Source organism: Alosa pseudoharengus, unplaced genomic scaffold (assembly GCF_046254945.1).
Source record: "Alosa pseudoharengus isolate Yale_2024_CS ecotype anadromous, Long Island Sound unplaced genomic scaffold, YU_APseudo_1.1 YU_APseudo_1.1_scf_9, whole genome shotgun sequence".
In the NCBI taxonomy this organism is placed as follows: Eukaryota; Metazoa; Chordata; class Actinopteri; order Clupeiformes; family Clupeidae; genus Alosa; species Alosa pseudoharengus.
In genome coordinates, this window is record NW_027468881.1 from 20,522,880 (window position 1) to 20,543,478 (window position 20,599).

At 40.2% G+C, this 20,599-nt stretch overlaps 1 protein-coding gene across 2 annotated transcripts; it reads left to right on the top strand.

The window, feature by feature from the left end:
- The first annotated feature begins 1,707 nt into the window (after positions 1-1,707).
- On the top strand, positions 1,708-19,351 carry hck (HCK proto-oncogene, Src family tyrosine kinase). 2 transcript variants are annotated; one of them, XM_076277343.1, is made up of 13 exons: positions 1,708-1,924; positions 6,619-6,749; positions 7,475-7,514; positions 8,944-9,040; positions 10,593-10,688; positions 11,103-11,206; positions 12,964-13,113; positions 13,607-13,759; positions 14,282-14,464; positions 15,626-15,702; positions 17,226-17,379; positions 17,873-18,004; positions 18,239-19,351. In XM_076277343.1, the coding sequence occupies exons 2-13, from the start codon at positions 6,627-6,629 to the stop codon at positions 18,439-18,441; spliced, it is 1,512 nt and encodes a 503-aa protein (XP_076133458.1). In that variant the 5' UTR covers positions 1,708-1,924; positions 6,619-6,626; the 3' UTR covers positions 18,442-19,351. The 2 variants fall into 2 exon arrangements, with proteins under 2 accessions (XP_076133458.1, XP_076133457.1); XM_076277342.1 differs by having other exon boundaries at positions 1,709-1,929.
- Positions 19,352-20,599: the final 1,248 nt, after the last annotated feature.

Genomic DNA, 20,599 nt, shown 5'->3' on the forward strand with positions numbered 1-20,599 from the left:
GCTGCCTCACTGCCTTCAACTGTCAAACAAGTCATCAAGACACCAGCTATAAACTTAGTTTCGGACAGCCTAGCAAGTTAGCAACACTGAACACTCTCTTCTGTTTATTTATTGTTTGGGCACCATTGTCAAGATACTGACAGCTGACACTAAAGGCAGCATGAAGCCTTCCTGCCTTCAAAATTTGTCACAACGAAGGTATATTAAAGGCAGAATTGTATACCAATATTTGATTCAGAGATGCCTTGATGCCTTGCTACCACCAACCATTATTTTAGAAGGCAGTTTTTTTGTTTTTGTTTAAGACCGTTTGTTCAGTGGCTATTTCTAACCCCACATGTGTGATCATTATGCTTTTATGTGATTCAAGTCCAATCTCAAAACAGCATGTGCAAGACCTGTCACAGTATGACACAGCTAGATAGGGACATATTTTCTCAAGTAACTTCTAATTCAAAAGACACACTGCAATGCTGACTACACTGAAGTAATCACAACACATACAAAAGATCAATATTTTAATAGAATTCACAGCATGCAGTGTTGTGCAAGAGAGGACATGTATATGACATGTAAGTTAATCTTTGTATAAATCAACCCTCCAGCTGGTATCCATGAGTTTTTCCTCTGCTCTGCATTATTAACATCATCACAAGTGCAGTTGTAAATGGTTAAAGTCTTGAGGTAATTGCTAAGTATTATCCGTATGATCACGTCCATCATCCAAATATTCTCCTCCCTTACTAATTTTCATATGGCCTTGTTCAGTAGTGTCAGTGTCCGTGTTTTGCATTCACCTGAATCTGTGTTTTTCGAGAGTCTGTTGGGGGTGTAAAATGGCCTACTTGATAGGTTTATGAACAGTATATTAACTATGATGTAAAGCTATGTTATGTATTGAGAGACATAATCTAAATGTAATCAATACTTGACAACATATAGGCCTAACCATAATCTGATAACACATTTTGTTTTTGTAATCTGGTCTGATTATAGTTATAGATTATAGTATAGTATCTAGATTACTTATAATCAGTTACTACCCAACCCTGATTCTAAGTTTAAAAGTCACCACAGCTCCAACGGGACATTAGAAAACAGCATCACTGGTCACTGGTAAAATACTGTTAATTCCAAGTAGAGAATTTTTGTCACATGTAAGCCTCTTATTCTCTGTGTCTTTAAGACCCTTGGGTTTTATTCCTCCTCTCTTCTCGCTGTTCTTTGCACAATAATCTGTCCATTTATTCACCATCACTATCTCCTAAAATCGCTATTTTGAAGAAGTGTTTAATCCCAATACTGACTAAGGGATTAGTGGACTTGACCCTGAACAGACCTTCTGTGCACATACATACACAGAGTTGATGGACAAGGAATACACACACACACATATCGTACATATCATAGGCTATATGCACAACACGACTCCACGGGCCTACATGCGCTTACTTCCCCTAGACACATGTCGCAAGCGAACACCCAGCATCTACTGCAACTTGACGAGGTCTGATACAGTCCTTTATTTTGGCTAATGGCAGTCTAAACTCATGCCATTTTGTTAGAATTTTAGAGTTGAGGTCGATACATGGAATTTGACTTTAAAAAAAAAAAATCTCCAGCCAGGATACTCGCCTGTCCATTCATCACTGAATAGCCTCCGGCGCCTGGATAGCGGAAACTGTAGCTAGTTCCTCTTATACGAGCGACTGCTCGGTCAAGATCATTGCGCTCGCGATGTAACCATTGATTTCCTACTACACTCTGCATGTGAAGCACTTGGCAGTTTGCTCAGTCCACTCACCACGAATCAAAGTGACAGTATGGAGGAGCCGACCTAACGGATCGTCGGGACAAACTAAAAGCATATCTACAAAAGCATTTAGACTTCGGCGTATCCGTACCCTCTAAATCGGAGACAGCTGTAAGGTGAGAGAAATTATATAATTTCTTTGCATCTTCACACGTTGCCTACATCTCTTTGATCTGCACGATCTCTCCTGTTCCGTATTTTTGCTTTATTTCTTTCTTTTTCTTGTTTCTTTCTCTCTTTCTTATAATAGGTTTGCCGTTTTATATTTTACCCATAAAAGGTCAATAATTATTTAGTTATTTTAGATATAGCCTATTAAACATTGTGGATAGCTGTCCTTACTATTAATTTCTAACGAATTTCATTGACTTTGACATTAAAATTGGTCAATAATAGGCTACAACCTCACTGTGGTTTGGTTCAGTAGGCTACCATTTTACCACCACCACATATCTACCTTATTTTCCATAATTGTTCATTGAAAGGTCGTCCCTGTGAGTTCATGTCGTTGGGAAGGGATTCCCTGAAACTGTAAGAGGTGACTCGTGTCCTATTGTGCCGGCAAGCATTGTGTGTGTAAGATGTTGACCGTCAAAGAGGGGCTAGCAGCAATAACCATGTCCTAAATAGTATTCCCTATTTCTATACACCTCTTAACTTCCCAGATGCTTGTCTGCTATAATGAGAGGGATGATGATTAACAAGCATGCAAAGTAGGCTATAGTGGCTACGCTGCATGCCTTAGGGCTTGGCTGACAAAAGTGTACTCTTAAAACGAATGTGTTAGAAAAAAAAATACACAAACTGTGTTGTAGAGATGTGTTAAAAAAAACATCACAAGTTTTCAACACATTCGTTGTGTGTGGGTGTGTGATGATGCCAGTCAAGATGGATACTCTAGAAAAGATATAGGTTTGTCACATGACAAAGTACATCAGGCTATGGATGATGGACTGAAGCATCTGCCCATCATCAAAGATGAATATATATTTATCTGCACTGAGTAAGTACTTATACGTATAGTACAGTATAGTACTGTAAAAGTATTATCATATGGTACACACATTAAAAAGAGAATATCTGATGGAGCAGTGGCGCAAGCAGCAACACCATACCACATTTGGGTCTTAGTGCCCATGGAGACCCAAGTTTGATTCCGGCCTGCAGTCATGTTCCCCTATCCCACCCCATCTTGCTTCCTGTCTCTCTCCACTGTCCTATCAATATAAAGAAAATACTTTTATATAAAGAATATCTGCCAACTGACTGCAGTACTCCTGTGCTGAGGTCTTCCTTAGTTGTCAGTGTGAACATTCAGTATCTGAAACTTATATGACAGGTGGTCCGGAGGTGATTAGGTTTTAGTAGCATGACAAAAGTTTGTGATTGAGCAGTGCTGACTTTAGATCAGCGATCACTGAAAACTTTGTAAAAACAATCAAAATACTTGCAGTGAAGGTGCAAGATGCAGCAACACCTCTTTTGTGTTCTTTTCCATGCTATATTCAACATTAATAGGATGATGTATGTATAAAATGTGCTGACCTGAAAGCAACTTCAGATTAGTTATTATAATTATGATACCCTGCATCTTGCTTATGCTTATAGGATGAGATGTGCTCAAGTAGCCATAATGAACTGCATTGTAACTATCCACAAATGAAAGGGAATGCAGGAAGCAGTGATTGCACTCACAAAACACCATCTGCCCTCACTAACCTTGGGTCAACAGCTAGCTGAACCACAGCACCATTTAGCCAGTCTGTGTAAAAGCAGCTCACTCTCTGTTGGCTTTTGGTGAATTTGTTTCTTAAGTACACTGCAAAAACTGCTTATCTAATAAAATCTAACAAAGTGTTATTAATCTTATATCAAGATAAAAAGTTTGACTTATTTTAAGGACATCTCATCCTGAAAACAAGCACATTTGTCTGCCAGTGCGTTAAGCAAATTTGTCCTAAAAACAAGCCTAATTTGTCTGCCAGTGCGTTGAGTAAATTTGTCTTGATAAGACTAAAACATAAGTCAATGTCTTCTTAAATTAAGTCAAAATGATCTTTCGAGAGAGCACTAGGTAAGTCTTTTCATACTAAAAACAATACCAAATAGATTTTTTGTTCTTAATATAAGATTAATAACACTTGGTTAAATTTCATTTTTTGCAGCGTATAGGCAATATGTTGTTATTCAGTGTGTCAAAGGCGAAGCACATACTTACTGTAACTTACTGCAATGCACATTTTACATTCATTCCATTGACTTTTTGTCTTATACATTAGAGGTAGCCTTGTGTATATGTGATATCAGGCCAGAGAGTAATCCTGTTTGCAGGATCGAAGATTAGCATAAAAGAGGAACCAACAGGTCTGGAGCCAAATGAGGAACTAGGTTGCTTTGTCACGGTTGTGTTCCATTTAGAAATGTTCTTTAGAGATACTATAGCTTTGATGCTATTTTTCATTATTGTATTTTCACATTGAGCTATCCTCGTTCCTCTACATCCCTCCTTCAGGGTTGAGGCCATATTAAGTTGTCTGCAGATAAAAATGTCACTTGACACTGGATATTTGCTTGTGTTTGTCTGTCTAATTGTCAGTTGGATCCTACAGTAGCAATTGGCATGTACTGTACCCCAGAGGGTGCAGAACAGTAACATCAAACAAGATGTCTGCACCTGGCATTAGTGCTTCCCTAATTCAGATCATGCATAGCACACACACAAAAAAAACATTGTCAACCACTCTCTCTCTCTCTTTCTCTCTCTCTCGTTCTCTCCGTCTTACACTCCGTTTTGTTTTTGTAAACAGCCATAAAAAGGGTAAATGACAGTCCAAGCGCCCAGCACTGTCTGTGAAATGTGGGTCTGTTGGTCAGCTCATGATGTACCTTCAAATGTGCATGTGCGCACAAATATAATGAGATGAATGATTCACAGAGCAGAACAAAGAGGCCACAGTCTGGCACGCACTCAGAAACTCAAGCTTGTGAGTGGCATGCTTTGCTTAAATTATGCCACTATTTGACTGACAGTGTTGGAGATAGCATGCAGTTCATTGGTGCAGTTACCACGTTTTTTTGTTTTGTTTTGTTTTTGCATGTTTCAAAAATATCTTGCACGTCAATCATTTAGTGATATTTTTCTGTACAGCACGTCTTATGTGTAGTTGGTGAACACCTGAAATATCTCATGACTATGACTATTCTGCGGCAAATATAGCCCTACGTTTGTAAAACTTGCAGACAGACAGCTCGCTTTTTATAAGACAGCAGCTGACGTACAATGATATGATAGAGAGGGTCTGTGACACTGGTGCCGAGCTACAGAAAAACAGACTCAACACTTTGCCTTTTGCCTCTGTTACCCGGACAGCTGATTTGAATCCGTTCTTAGCACTGACCTCGGCAGACTTTCACCATAGTTTCCACTTGGTCACTTCCTCATGCTCTTCTTTGGCTCTGTTCAAAGCACCAGCACACAGCGTGAGTGTGGAGGAGGTCTCACGCTCAGCTTCACTGTCTGCCTGAGTGCTGGGGTGAAGAAGTAATCCCCCTCCCCCATAACATGTGCATATGCAAATAAACACACACACACACACGCTTGTATGATCACAAAGCACACATCCTCGCATGCATGAACTCACTTTGACACACAAATACCTAAGCACACAAGGACATATACAGTTATTTGTGCTGCTTTATCAGTTCTCTTTACTGGGGTCTCTCTACAGCTTGACTAACAAAGCTACGTTGGCTATCATAGGTTGACCTATACGGCAGCTCGTGCTTGTGAGGGCTGATGTGAGATCTCTTTACAGGTGAAAGCGGTCACCACTCTGCTTCGTAGGAGTTCACAGGGTTCTGTCGTGCTCTTTACCACAGAAAGGCTTCTCGTTCTCAGTCGTTTGCAGTTTCAGCAGCAGAATAGCAGCCCCTGCATTGATACTACACTCCAGCACTATCATAGCCTCACAGGCCATGATATCATTCATGGTACAAATCAGCACATAAGGCTGTTTAGTGATGTTGTTCCAACACTGGTTGTGTACTTGCTGAATTAGGTTAAGTGGCCCCTACATTGACACTCATTGATCCACACTCCAGCACTGTCACAGGCCATGATATAATTTATGGTCAACACATGATGCTGTTTGCTGATATTGCTGTGACACTGGTTGTGTACTTGCTGAATTATGTTAAAAGTGAATTTGTTTTGTGATGACATATTCTGGATTAAAATTAATCTAGTACAACCAAAACCACTATATAGGTGCATCTCAAAACGATAGAATATCATGGAGAAATCCATTGCCCTGCACAGACTGAGAGGATAAAGGCTCAGGATACCATTGCCGGTGTTTTGATTTAGCTGATTAAGGCTCATCTCAGGTCGACATTTCTGTATCATAAATTCTTTATTCTAATATTTTGAGATTCTGGATTTTTGATTTCCATGAGCTGTAAACCGTAATCAGGATTAGAACCATAATCAAGAAACCATAATCAAGATTAAAACAAAAAAAAACAGGCTTGACCTATTTCACTTTATATATGTGTAATGAATCTAGATTATAAAGTTTCACTAACACACAATAGGCTGCAGCGTCCTAACCACATTTGGGCTCATGTGGCCATGGGGACCAGGGTTCAAATCTGACCCATGGCCATTTTCCCGATCCCATTCTATCTCTCCCAATCACTTCCTGTCACACTTCACTGTCTAATCTGAATGCAAAGGCAACAAGCCCAAAAGTATATGTTGCTTTCTCAGGAGGCTGCTCACTGCTTCTCTGCCTGCCCTCCTCCAGGTCAAAGCATGGGGTGTGTGGGATCCAAGAAGGACCAAGAATCTGTGGGCAAGGCCCTGGGTAGTGACGACTCTTCAAACCGCACCCAGACGCCACACTATGTCAAAGACCCCACAGCAGGCCCAAAAGCGGTAAGTCTCAAGGCGGAGGTTCTGCTCTGTGGCAGTAAGTAAATCAGAGAGGGAACAGGAACGTAGCCGGGGTTCGGGGTTCCCATCTTATGAAATGTTATAGCAAAAGTGATGACAAGCAGTCTGAGGTGTGCTGGGAACTTCTCAAATTCCCTCATTTCAGCAGTCTGCATAACTTCCCCATTTTGTGAACTTTAAACTCTCACCATACATTTTAAAATTAACATGTCATGGATAAATGAACAAACAAACATAGACACATTCACACATACACACACACACACACAGACATGTGTGTACACACACACACACACACACACACACTTGCACACCATATGCACACACACACACATTTTTATTTGCATAATCGTCCGTCATTAGTCATCAGTAGACCTTACTTCCCCTCATGTGCAAAGTGACCACATATATGTGCCGGCCACTGAGAAAGCTAAAGGAGGAGGTTAGATTGCCTGTTATAGGAAGTAGGAACTGGGAACCCAAACCGAAGACTGCATTCTCAAACAAAAAATTCAGCAAAGAATAGAAAGCTAAGACATGACCAAGGAAAATCCCCCATTCTTTTAGAGTTCATCTTAATGGATTTTCTTCCATTTTCCTGTAACTCTTGAATGATGTAACTTCACATTTAATCTTGTTTCTGCTTATAATTTACATAATCCCTATTGTAATGGCATCATATCTTTTTTTTTCTGAATGTCTTACAGAATAGAACTAATTCCAGTATGCCCTCGTCCAGCACTGATGGTAAGTGATAGACAAGAATGCCTGTCATGAACTACTTTTACTTGTTTGGGTTTGATTGAAAGCTATCTCTTTTTATATGTCTACAGTGTGTTCTTGCAGTGTTTTGTAACACTTATTGTAAAACATGCTTCATCTATCATCTGTGCTGGCTGGATAATCATGTGTCAATGTGGGTGGGTGGGGGCTCTCATAAGGGTTTAATACCATTGCGGCCCTGTCTGATCAGCTGCCTCAGTCACTGGCCATGCCTTAAGTATGGCCACAGCTGTTGGGGTCAACCTTCTGCAACCCAAGTCATCCAATCCAAGCGATTATGTAAATGCTTACGGCTGCTGTCCTAGTCGTAGCAAAGAAACCACTTTCTTGTCAGACTGTCTGACAAAACACACTACTCATTAGGGCTGTAATGGAATGAAAATGTAACCTCTTGGTTATAGTGACCAAAATGATCACGGTTTTCGGTATTATCACAGTATTTCTAAAAGTGTGTTCAATATGTTCAGAAAGCACTGATTGGCCTACACAAGCTGAAATAGTTTCAAAAAGTGTCCCGATCACTTTTTTCTTCCTGTTTAATTGGCTATGTGCTTATAGCTTAACTTACCCTACCATAACTTGGATTTGCTATTTCTGTTATTTCTGTTATTTGAATGCAATGAGTGAGACCAAAGTAAGCGTTACAAATCTAAGTGCTATAGAAGCACATCAGACAGTACAGGTTAAGAATGTGTATGATAGAATGAATCTAATGAAACTAATGAATACAGCCCGAGGACATGTGAGGAAGGTCACTGAGGCCAACGCAGGGCTGTACAGTAGGTCTATGAAACTAAAGTTATTTACCAGCTAACAAGCATACTCCCATACTCTCATTCACTGAAACTCAGACATGCGTGTAGGTTAATGAGAGCACACCACTTTGTAGTGGACTTTAGCTCTATGTGCATCTAGATGCACTCAAATAGTATGGAAACACCATGTAACATGACTGGACTCAATTTAGAGCCTGAGGTGCGAGAACTGTGAAGTGAAACTGAAGAGGAACTCCCTCTTCAGCAGATAGTGTCAACACCACAAATACATTCACGAAGTACACTGCAAAATCTGTCTACAAAATACTTACAACTAAAATTCATGTGGGACAAATAAATAAATAAATAGATAAATAAATAAATAAATAAATAAAATCATTCACGTAGGACCTTTAGAAGTTTCACAGTCCTGTCACAACTTTCACAGTCCTGTGATATGTACAGAGGAACACTTTTATCACATTAATGATCCACACACAATGCCAGACGCAACAGGCATTTCTAAAATTATTAGTTTCTATTTCTCAATGCACTACTAGACAAGAGGTCACTGAATAAAAAAAAAAAAATAGAATACACTGCGTCATCAGACTCATTTCCGCATCTTCCTTCCTCAGGTTCAGAGAACATCGCCATCGCTCTTTATGACTATGAGGGCATCCATGAAGGAGACCTCGGCTTCAAGAAAGGGGACAGGGTCAAGATTCTGGAGGAGTAAGTTTTGTTGTCTCAGTGAATGACAGATATAGATAAGGCATAGACAGCATGTCTGTCTACAAGAGACAGCCGAACCTTCGGAATGGTTGGGTGTCAGGGCAGATTTACCTCCGCCCCCTAACATCCCATCGGGCAACTATAAATGTGGAAATTGTCAACAATGCAACTTTACTTATAAGACACACACATTTAATCACCCACATTCAGGAAAGAAATACAAAGTTAAGGGTGTCATTTCCTGTCATACGAAAAATGTAATATACTTTGTGGGCAAAACCACAAAAGCACTTAACCCATTTAAGCCCAAATTTTCCCCAGACATGCAAATATGCAAATCATGTGTTATTAGCAACCCTTTGAAGTAATCAATAATTATTATTTTTTTAAAATGTAGAAAAGTAGATGAAAAAGTGAGTTTTATTACCGGTCACAATTGTGTATACTCAATTAAAGGTTGCTCAAATTGCTTTTTTGTTCAAATAAAGGTATTCTGACAGGACTTTTCAAACTGATATGAACACTGAGACCAATGCCAATAATAAATATGAAAAATATGTAAACATTGTTTATTTACCAGGAGCTTCGGCTCGTTAAAGTAAAACCCTGAATGTGTATGTCTGTGCGTGCGTGTGTGTCTGCATGTAGTTGTGAGAGTTAGTGTATATGGTCTGTGTGTGTGTATCTGCATGGGGTGTGAGAGTTAGTGTGCATATTGTGTGTGTGTGTGTGTGTGTGCATATATATATATATATATATATATATATATATATATATATATATATATATATGTATATGTATATGTGTATGTATATATGTGTGTGTGTATATATATGCACACTAACTCTCACAACTACATGCAGACACACTCGCACGCACAGACATACACATTCAGGGTTCTATTTTAAAGAGCCGAAGCTCCTGGTAAATAAACAACACACAGACACAAACACACACACACAGACATACACACTCACACACACACAGATATACACACTCACACACACAGATACACACTCACACACACACAAATACACACACACACACACAAACACACACAGATATACACATATATGTGTGTGTGTGTGTATCTGCAGGTGGGTGTGTGAGAGCAGCAGGCAAAGTGCAAGTAAAAGGGGAGCTAGTGTGCGGATATTCCCTGAGATTTTCTACGGCAATACTTTTTTAATCCAGCACCTGTTTTTAGGATGTGATTGTGCGCATGTAACTTTTTTGGATTACAGACATCATGTCTGCCATTTTCCCTCACTCACAAACCCCAAACTCATTTTAAGGCAGCAGTGGCGATGGTGGCTCAGGAGGTAGAGGAGTTATTGGGAAACCAGTAGGTTGCCGGTTTGAGCCCGGCTCCTCCTGACCCTGTTGAAGTGTACTTGAGTGACACACTGAACCCCAAACTGCTGTTGGTGTATGCGCTTGTGTGTGTGTGTGTGGGTGAATGTTAGGCATTAAATTGTAAAGCGCTTTGAGTGCTGAGAAGAGTAGAAAAGCGCTATATAAATTAAATCCATTTGCTATTTTGGCTTTCCAGGTCAGGTGAATGGTGGAAAGCCAAGCTCCTCAGCACCGGCCAGGAGGGCTTCATCCCCAGCAACTACGTGGCCATGGACACCCTGGAGACAGAGGAGTGAGTGGACGATGCATTCAGCACATTATTATTATTATTATTATTATTATTATTATTATTATTATATTATTAATTATTTATTAATATTTTGCATCTGTTGTCCATGGACCAATGTGAAACAGTCAGAGGCACCTAAAATAAATAGCCTACCCATCATGGTAAAACTAAATGGTAAAGGATACAAAAGTGATGACGCTGGTTATTTACATATGACTCAATACTTAACCACGGAGAACTTGATTTGGGAAAATAAGAGAACCCACACAGAAAAAAGCCATTTGTAACCAAAACAGCTGTCCTAAAAATGGAGCGTTGCGGAGAGGAAATGCAGAAGTGAGGACATTGAGGGCTGTCCACATGATGCCTATTTTGCACCGCACCTGTGTGATGTGACCTTATTCCTCTCTCCTGCAGGTGGTTCTTTAAAGGCGTGAGCAGGAAGGACGCAGAGAGGCAGCTTCTGGCCTCAGGAAACAAAACCGGGTCCTTCATGATCCGAGACAGTGAGACCACCAAAGGTGAGGTAGCTAAAGGCTCAATATGCAATCACTGGTGGATAGGTAGGGTGCATATGGAGAGATACAGTGCCAAGAAAAAGTATGTGAACCAATGCTAAAGTTGACTAAAAAGAGGAATAAAGAAGCATCTTTTCAAAATTGATCTTAATGCCTTATTTTTAAAAAATGAGGAAAATTGAACTTAATGCAAATCAAACCGGCTAATAGGCTAACTGAAATAAAACCGTGCCAATCTCTAGGTATGGTGAAGCGTATGTGATGTTTGATGCATAGTATCCTGGATCCATGAAATAACTGGCCTTGAAAAAATACAAATCTGCCTGCCTCTATGGGAATTTAACATAGGGGTTCCTATACTTATGCCTCCTGTATTTTAACATTTATTTATTTACGATACATTATTCATTCACAAAGAAAATTGGTGTCCTTAAAGGTTGGATTTTTCCTTATTTTTTTAATTAAGGCATTAAGATCAATTTCCAAAAGATGTTTTTTCTTTTTTATTCCTCTTTTTAGTCAACTTTAGCATGGGTTCACATACTCTTTCTTGCCACTGTAAATGTTTAAATGGGATTTGATTCATACTAAGGACCCTTAGTTTAGGAGCGAACCTATCTAGTGGAAACAGCAGAGCATGCTCACTGCACAAGATAGAGATGTGAGATTTTGTGAGAGAGATAACATTGTGGTCAAAGGCACTGAGTGGGCAGTGCCTGGCCAAAGAAAATGAGTGAGACCAGGCCCATAGCTCATTTGGAGCTGGTGATGAATGCAGAACCCCATCAGAACCGTGCATGTGTGTGAAAGTCTGTTTAGCTGAGCACTGTGTTGTCGGGAGAGAGAGGACATAATAAGGTATTTATTTATATGTAACAATGGCACTGGTAACTGTAGGTGTAGGCTTTGGTGTTTTTTAAACCTGGATTTATCCAGGGGTTTTAACTTTTAATTTTGTTCCTTTTTAAAAGTATTTCAGGATGTGTTCATTTCCATAATATCCATTAAAGGAAGTTTAATATTTTTCACCTGATAGATAATTAAGACTTGGGCAATGGTGGTCTGTGATTGGCAGATGCAGATGTTCTTTGTTAGAGGAGAATATGTCACTATGTCAATATGTTTTCACAGCCAAACTAAGTTAATTATTAAAAGTCCTGCTGATGTAAATGCAATGTAATTATAACAACACATTTCCAGTGCCACTATGGGGAACTCAGTTAAAGTACTTATAATTTGACAGGATATGTTCTCCCTTGATGTCTTTTCTACTAGTCTGCGTTCTAGTATTTATTATGTTGCCTTTAATTTGTACTCTGACGTATCGCTATCTAGTCAGATGGCTTAGGTGACAAAGCTCTTGTGGCCAGATTGCGCCATGCAGTGTCTATTCTCGTGACGTTTGACACTATGAATCATATACAGTCTATGCTATGAATAGTCACATATTGTGGTCAAATTATTTATTAAGTATGAGTATGTCCCAAGTGCTCACCCTTGGAGACGTGCTGTGTGGGCGTGCTGATCTGACTTTGTAGAGAGAGGGTTCCACTGCATTTCAGCACAGTTAGACAATCCGGTGCTTCTCGGGACTCCTGTTCTGATATGAACTGGACTTTCACTCATAGCAGAACCTGCAGAACCTGAACAGAAAGGAGCAGAAAGAAAGACTGAACAGAAAGAAAGACTGACATTTCGATGTCACAGCATCTTCCTCAGAGTTGGCCCAATCTGACTGTCTGCGTGCCACTGTTTTGCAGGCAGCTACTCTCTGTCTGTGAGGGACAGTGATGGACATTCGAATGACACGGTCAAGCATTACAAGATCCGCACGCTGGACAACGGCGGCTTTTACATCTCCCCCCGCATCACCTTCACCACCCTGCAGGAGCTTGTCGGTCACTATAAGAGTAAGTCAGACACAAATACACCCATGCGCGCACGCACACACACACATACACACACACACACACACACACACACATACACACACACACACACACACACACACACACACACACACACACACACACACACACACACACACATTCATATTTACAGCCAAGCCAGCAGAAGTGTACACTTTACACCTAGTAGCACAAACATAAACAAATGTTCACTATTTATCTGAAAAGGGCTACATAAACAAAACAGAATGTTATTCAAACTGTTAAGACCACACTGACATACAGTATTAACACACTTTGGCTTCCAATAAATGTATTTCCTGTTATCTGTTGATTTCAGTTGTACTTGAAAATAAAACCCACACCCCAAGATAGAAATGCCTGTCATGACATCTGAAGCATTTCACTGTGTTGTTGGTATGAACAAGTGCACAGTCAACTACACTTCCAAAGTGCCACTGCTCTAACCAGTATACACATCTGCTCTGTTTTCCAGAGCAGAGTGACGGTCTGTGCCAGTCTCTCACCAGCCCCTGCATCAGCCCCAAGCCGCAGAAGCCTTGGGAGAAGGACGCATGGGAGATCCCACGGGAGTCGCTCAAACTGGACAGGAGGCTGGGCGCCGGGCAGTTTGGAGAGGTCTGGATGGGTAAGCCAAGTGGTCACTGAACTCACTCACCCAATCATCAGGCAGACTTCAGCCAGAGATGGTTGATAAAGCTATTATAGAATCTTTGCTTCAGCCAAGGGTCTAGATTGAATTGTCATGCTTCCTGCTGAAACGTGTTGTGGTTATGCCTTGCGTCCAATGTTTTCAAACACTGTGGGCTAGCCTGGTTTTCTTTGTCAAGATCTTGTCATAACCTGATTTCTTTATAGGTCACAGATTATTCCTCACAAGACAAGTTCCACAAGAGCAAAGTGTTCAGTGCTGTATGACAGCAAATAACTCATATTGAGCTCCATACATTTGACTTTGTTTCAGATCTGCATAGTAACTTGCAGAAGGGAAGCCGAGAAACCAGAAACACTCTCTATGACCCCTGTTGTTTCTGAAAACAATGACCACTGTGCTCATTGCTTCCTAAAGCTGACTGTGTGAACCCTGCACATCTACTGTTTCCTAACCTAAACATTCATGCAGTGTGACGGCCTGGCCTTCTTCCCACAGCCTCATACAACAAGCACACCAATGTGGCGGTGAAGACCATGAAGCCTGGCAGCATGTCAGTGGAGGCCTTCCTCATGGAGGCCAACCTCATGAAGTCGCTGCAGCACGACAAGCTGGTACGCCTCCATGCTGTGGTCACCAAGGAGGAGCCCATCTACATCATCACAGAGTTCATGGAGAAAGGTCAGTGTGTGTGTCAGGGTTTCCGTTGTCCGGTAATTACCGGACATTGGCCGGGAAAAAAATGAAATGTCCGACAAAATTAAATCTCTCCGGTCAAATTGTCCGATTGAAATTGGCTAATAATCCCGTCCCCTAACGCAATCTGAATGTGAGAATAAGCCTTAATATGTAGGCTAAGCCTATATTATACGTCCTCTGGCTATGTTTTTAAATGAACAGGCTCTACCGTTTGAACAGGCTCTCCGAGACACTGTCATTCTCCGTGTACACTGGACATGCAAAGTGTTCTTTACCCAAAGCATACAGTAGGCCTACGTTCTCTGTCTATGATCTGCAGGGCCTCCTCAACGAGGCGATTACTGGTCCGCGGATCATTTCTGGCACAATTAAACGGTATCATTGAACCGCGGCCGAAAGAAAAAGAAACTAAACATTTCCCAGAATAGGAAACATTTCTTAATTTATTGTTATCAAATAAAAAGGCATAGCATTAGGGGGTAGTGGTGTGAGCGCTCATTCTTGTGTGTGCGCATCTGTAAGTTAAACAGTCATCACTGGAGATAACGTAGCAGCAACAAACAACGTAGCCTTTTTAAAACAACGAACGAAGCGGACTCTTGCTGTCCATGAAAATATACTGGCTAGATCTTTAAGTTAGGCTAATGAACATGTTGCATTCTATACAGCCTGATTATGTCATTCTTTAAGCTAGCCTGTCTCCAGTTTTCCTCAATTTGACTAATTAAGAAGGGATAATAGGATATTTGACCGGCATATCATCAAAATGTCCGGAAAACGAAACCTCTGCCGGTCACTTTGACCGGCACCATTTTTTTCTAGCGGAAACTCTGGTGTGTGTGTGTGTGTGTGTGTGTGTGGTGTGTGTGTGTGTGCATGAATAAAATTAAGTCTAAAGGCACTTCTATTTGCATTATTTAAATGTGTGTGGGAAGAATGCCTACAATTTTCCGCATTATTTGTGTGTGCATGTGCGTGTGTGTGTGTGTGTGTGTGTGTGTGTGTGTGTGTGTTTATGTGACAGAACCACAGAGAGACAGAGGGGAAAAAGAGTTTTGAATTGAGGGTTGGGTGATTGTGATATTATACAATGTAATTGTTTTTTTTTTTTTAATTTATGAATGTGCGTGTGTGCATTTACAGGCAGTTTACTGGACTTCCTCAAGAGCGATGAGGGAAATCGGGTCCAACTCCCAAAACTCATTGACTTCTCCGCTCAGGTAAGTTTGAAAGCCTTTTATTACTCGGCAGTGGGACATGTGATACAGACATTGTGGTTTATCAGCTTCTATTTTGCTTTTGTACAGTTCTATTGCTGTCATAACCAAAGCTATCGCTTCTGAAGGTGCCGCCATTGATGGTTTGATTTAACTATTCAAACAATTTTTTGCTGCTCCTATTTGTAAAGGGTGTGGCACTTGTATATATAACTCAGTTTATCTTTCTCCCTCTGTGTGTTTGTGTGTGTGTGTGTGTGTGTGTGTGGGGGGGGGGGGGGGATTGGGTTCTTGTTAAAGTTGATCTTCAGAAGTTTCAGCAGTTTCCCCACAGAATATTTAATAGCTTATAATGTTGCTGGCCTCTGTTACTGCGGGCAAAAAGAGGATGTCAGTAAAAAGAAGAACTTGAACAGGCTTTCTTTGAAAAAAAGCTGCAGCTATATCACACCACTGTTTCAGAGCCTAATTATCATCAATTCTGTCATAAAGCCAGGAAGTGAAAGTGTGGAGATATAATGACAGCGAGGAAGTGTTTGAAACAGAGAGACACAGATAGAGAGAGAAAGAGAGAGAGTGTGGGAGAGAGAGAGGGGGGGGGGGGTTGTCTTTCGGTTGAGAGGGAAAAAGGAAGAGGGAGTCACGGACTGTTCTGATCAGAATCTGCCCTGAGAGACAATCCTATGATGGGCTACATCCAGATATGCTGATTAGACTTATCAGCCTTGTGGAGTCCACACCTGATCACACTCACACTCACACTCACACTCACACACACAACCAACACACCCACATACCCGCGCATGCACACACACACACACACACACACACACACACACACACACACACACACACACACACACACACACACACACACACACACACACACACACACACACACACACACACACTCATAGTCAGTTATACACTTACACAGTAGATACACACATTATTCACATGTTTCCTGCCCTCACAAATGTTTCCCCTATTTTGTTGCATGCACACTATGCAGACTAAGTATAACATGCAGTTACAAAAAAAACCTCACAGATCATCTATGCCCCCACCTGATGAAAACATGCTACTGCATGCCCTGGTTAGGGACTGTCTTTGACAAACGCTTTATACTTCCATGTCAAGTTTAGGCTACAACAGTGTTTTAAGCTGTAGGTTTGTAGCTTGTTCTTGAACTTGAAGGAATGAGCAGAGATGTTTTGTCACTGAAGGTTTTAGTTGGTTAATCTCACACTATCTTCATCATCATCATTATTGGACAGGTAGTTAACTTATGTTTTTTTAAATGAAAATTGGTATCTGCATTTTGTTTTTGGATTTAAATTAGCATATGGATATTTAACTAATATTGTCTCAGACGATATATAATTCATAAACTATTAACTAACTGGTTTACACTGTGTATCATATATGGACTTGACTTAATGAATAAATCCAAAAAATCACGGGCATTTCATCACCATTCTTAACATGTTGCTATGCCCCTACTAATGATAATTTCCTCTCTATAGATCGCTGAGGGCATGGCTTACATTGAGAGGATGAACTACATCCACAGGGATCTCCGAGCAGCCAACATCCTGGTCTCAAAGACACTGGTGTGCAAGATTGCTGACTTTGGTCTGGCTCGCATTATAGAGGACAATGAGTACACCGCTAGGGAAGGTAAGCATGTGACTGCACTCTTAAAACTAATGTATTGAAAACAACACTACTTGGGTTGTTTTTAACACATATCTATGTCCAAACAACACAGTTTGTTTTGTTTCCAAAACATTGCTTTTGTTATTCATTCAAGAGTGTACACAGTATGTGTTGAAAATAACACAACTTATGTTGAAAACAAAACAACTTGCATTGTTTTAACACATCTCCATGTCCAGATAGGGTCAACACAGTTTGTGTTGTTTCCAACACATTCGTTTTAAGAGTGTGGAGAAACTTGCCGGGGGGGGGGGGGGGGGGTGCATAGGACGACATTATTATTTGCAGAAAATTCCTCAGTGGATAAAGATTAGTGTCAGTTATCACTGTTGTATGGCATGTGTTAAGTGGAGCCTCTGAACAATAGAATGTCTTTATGACCAGGCATGAAACATATGAATATGAATAAGAAATGTTTGTGACCCACTGGTGTTGTTGCATTGTTCTCAATCAGGTGCTAAATTTCCTATCAAGTGGACTGCGCCAGAGGCCATCAACTATGGCTCGTTCACCATCAAATCAGATGTCTGGTCCTTTGGCATCCTGCTCATGGAGATCATAAGCTATGGACGCACCCCTTACCCAGGTAATACGATGAGTTGGCCTGGATTGTTAGATTTGACAAGCAATTACAGTATATGCATTCTGACATCAACTTTTCTACAGTATAATGGTTAGCGATTTGGCCGACGCTTTTGTCCAAAGTGACCTACAGTGTTAGTTTTATATGTGTATCTTAATTAGCACTAGAAGGCTAAAACTTGACAGCCATGCATTTTCCCTCCCTGCCAACACTCTGTGTTTCTGTCATCAAATGTAGGCATGACTAACCCAGAGGTGATCCGGTCCCTTGAGAGAGGATATCGCATGCAGCGCCCGGACTCGTGCCCGCAGGAGTTGTACGACATCATGCTGGAGTGCTGGAAGAACAAGCCCGAGGACAGGCCCACCTTTGAGTATCTGCAAAGCGTGCTGGAGGACTTCTACACAGCCACGGAGAGCCAGTACCAGCAACAGCCATGATGAGCCATGACTTGTCATGTTGTGGTCCCTCGCCTATAGACGACCCATTTACCTGGATATACATGCAAGCATGCACACACACACACACACACACACACACACACACTCAGAGATGTTTAATGTTAAGTACACATGCACAAACATGCAAACTCACCCAAGCAAAAACACAAATACACAATTTTAATGACATACTATTCCAGGGTACCAGTAGTCTATAATGCACATTCACACAGTGCAACCTCTGTCAAACCCTGAGTGCCTTTTTTAGGATATAGCGTCAATTATATTATTTTATAAATGCCCTTTCCCCCTAAATTAAAAAAGAGACATATTATACAGTTCATGTCTTTGAAAGTTAAAATTAAAGAAAAAAATAAAGAATATTTTCTGATTACAACCTATATTAGGTTTTTCTGTATTGTTTTGACCTCAACGTAAATCTCACACAGACACTGGCACAAACACACATAGCCTATATTTCTAATTCTTATACATAAGTCTATTTCTTAAGAAATAATCTGTCTACTTCTTAAAAAGAGTGTGCTACGTGTGCTATGTTTTTTTTTTTCAATCTATAGCTCTACTGTGATTCCAAATATTTTATTTTTCCTATGAACAGATATGTTAAAGATAAGGGAAAGTTAGAGTTGTTTTAGTTGCTTTTACCATTGTAGCTCTTAGTCTTTTTTGCTGTGTGGTTGGCAGTAAACTTTGAAGCCTTAGTCATGTACATTAACGTGTATTTATTTCATAACAGTGTCTTTCTGCCAAAGGTAATGATAACATATTTTATAATCATTACATGGATATTTATCTCAGGGGTGATTCTAGGTTTTTGCTTATTTTGTTTCTGTTTTGATTTATGACATGAAATGTGAAAGTGAATTCAATAAAGTCTTACAGAATGAAATTGTCTCAGATGTACTCACTACATGTACTTTTGCATGTCTTTATTGTAATGTTTTACATTCAACTCTTGGCCTAACAAATCCTTTCTGAAGTACAGCAAGTAGAATTGCAACATCTTTCCTGTCAACAAAGATTTGGAATAGTAGCCATTGTCCAAACAGATTTGCCAAATGCAATGAGCTCTCACATTTGTTTGGTTGATTCCCAGGCTAAAACCATCTGATAGCCTACAGCTCAACAAACTTATCACCAACCTCCCTTTACTTTGATCACATGCAATTGAACTGACTAACTCACTGAATAAATGAAAAATAGGCTATTATTTTCACATATTATTTAGCCTGCAATGCTTCTTTTGAACCTTTACAAGCTACTGTACCCTTCATAAACATTTTGTTGGAGGCTATAAAAAAATTAGGAAACCAGTGTGAATTGTTTGTGTGGACTGATAGTGAACTGTCAACTGTAGTCAACTGTAAAACTAATAAACTTCATTTTTACGGTTTGTGAAGGGTGCAGTCTCGTCCTTTATTTGGCTAACGCAGGTAGGCTACAAATAATCTCCTTTACTTTCTTTGGTTGTAGGATAGTACGCGATTCACATTAGTTTTGGCTATCACCGCAAGTGCATAGGCTACTCAACGCTAGGCCTACCCAAGTTCTAGGCTATTCCGTCGCTATAATACCTTCGTTAGTAGCCTAACAGTCGATACTTTTGCATAAAATCACGCATTCGCATTTAGTGCGCATCTAGGCCTACCATAGGCTTAACATGAGTTCTAAGCGTCTTTGTATGCTCATATCTGACTTCACTAGACTATGAATGCATTTATTTATGTTGTAAGACATGTGGGCCTAAAATAAATGAATGACACCGGCACTACGCACAAATTAATTTAAACGTACACCGCACCTCCCTAATAACTTCTGACTAGTTCTCTCGCGTCACTGACAGCTAGAATGCATCAAAAAAACACCGGGAAAAACACTGTTCAGTCCACCAAGTCATAAGCTATTGGCGCTGTGCAGCACCAGTTGTGATATTTATCCTACTGAGTGTAGCCTAATCGTAGGTAATATCATGTCTGAAAACTAGGGCTGTCAATCGATTAAAAAAAATAATCTAATTCATTACCTACTGTGTGATTAATTAATCTAAATTAATCGCATATATGATTTTTGCTGTGAAAGTATTTTAAATATTTAAATTCAAATGAATCATTGAATAATCAGCATTAGTGACATTAAA

Coding starts and splice junctions, on each gene's coding strand:
- hck (XM_076277343.1), top strand. CDS start 6,627: ATGGGGTGTGTGGGATCCAAGAAGGACCAAGAATCTGTGGGCAAGGCC. Junction 6,750..7,474: donor CCACAGCAGGCCCAAAAGCG/GTAAGTCTCAAG, acceptor AATGTCTTACAG/AATAGAACTAATTCCAGTAT. Junction 7,515..8,943: donor GCCCTCGTCCAGCACTGATG/GTAAGTGATAGA, acceptor TTCCTTCCTCAG/GTTCAGAGAACATCGCCATC.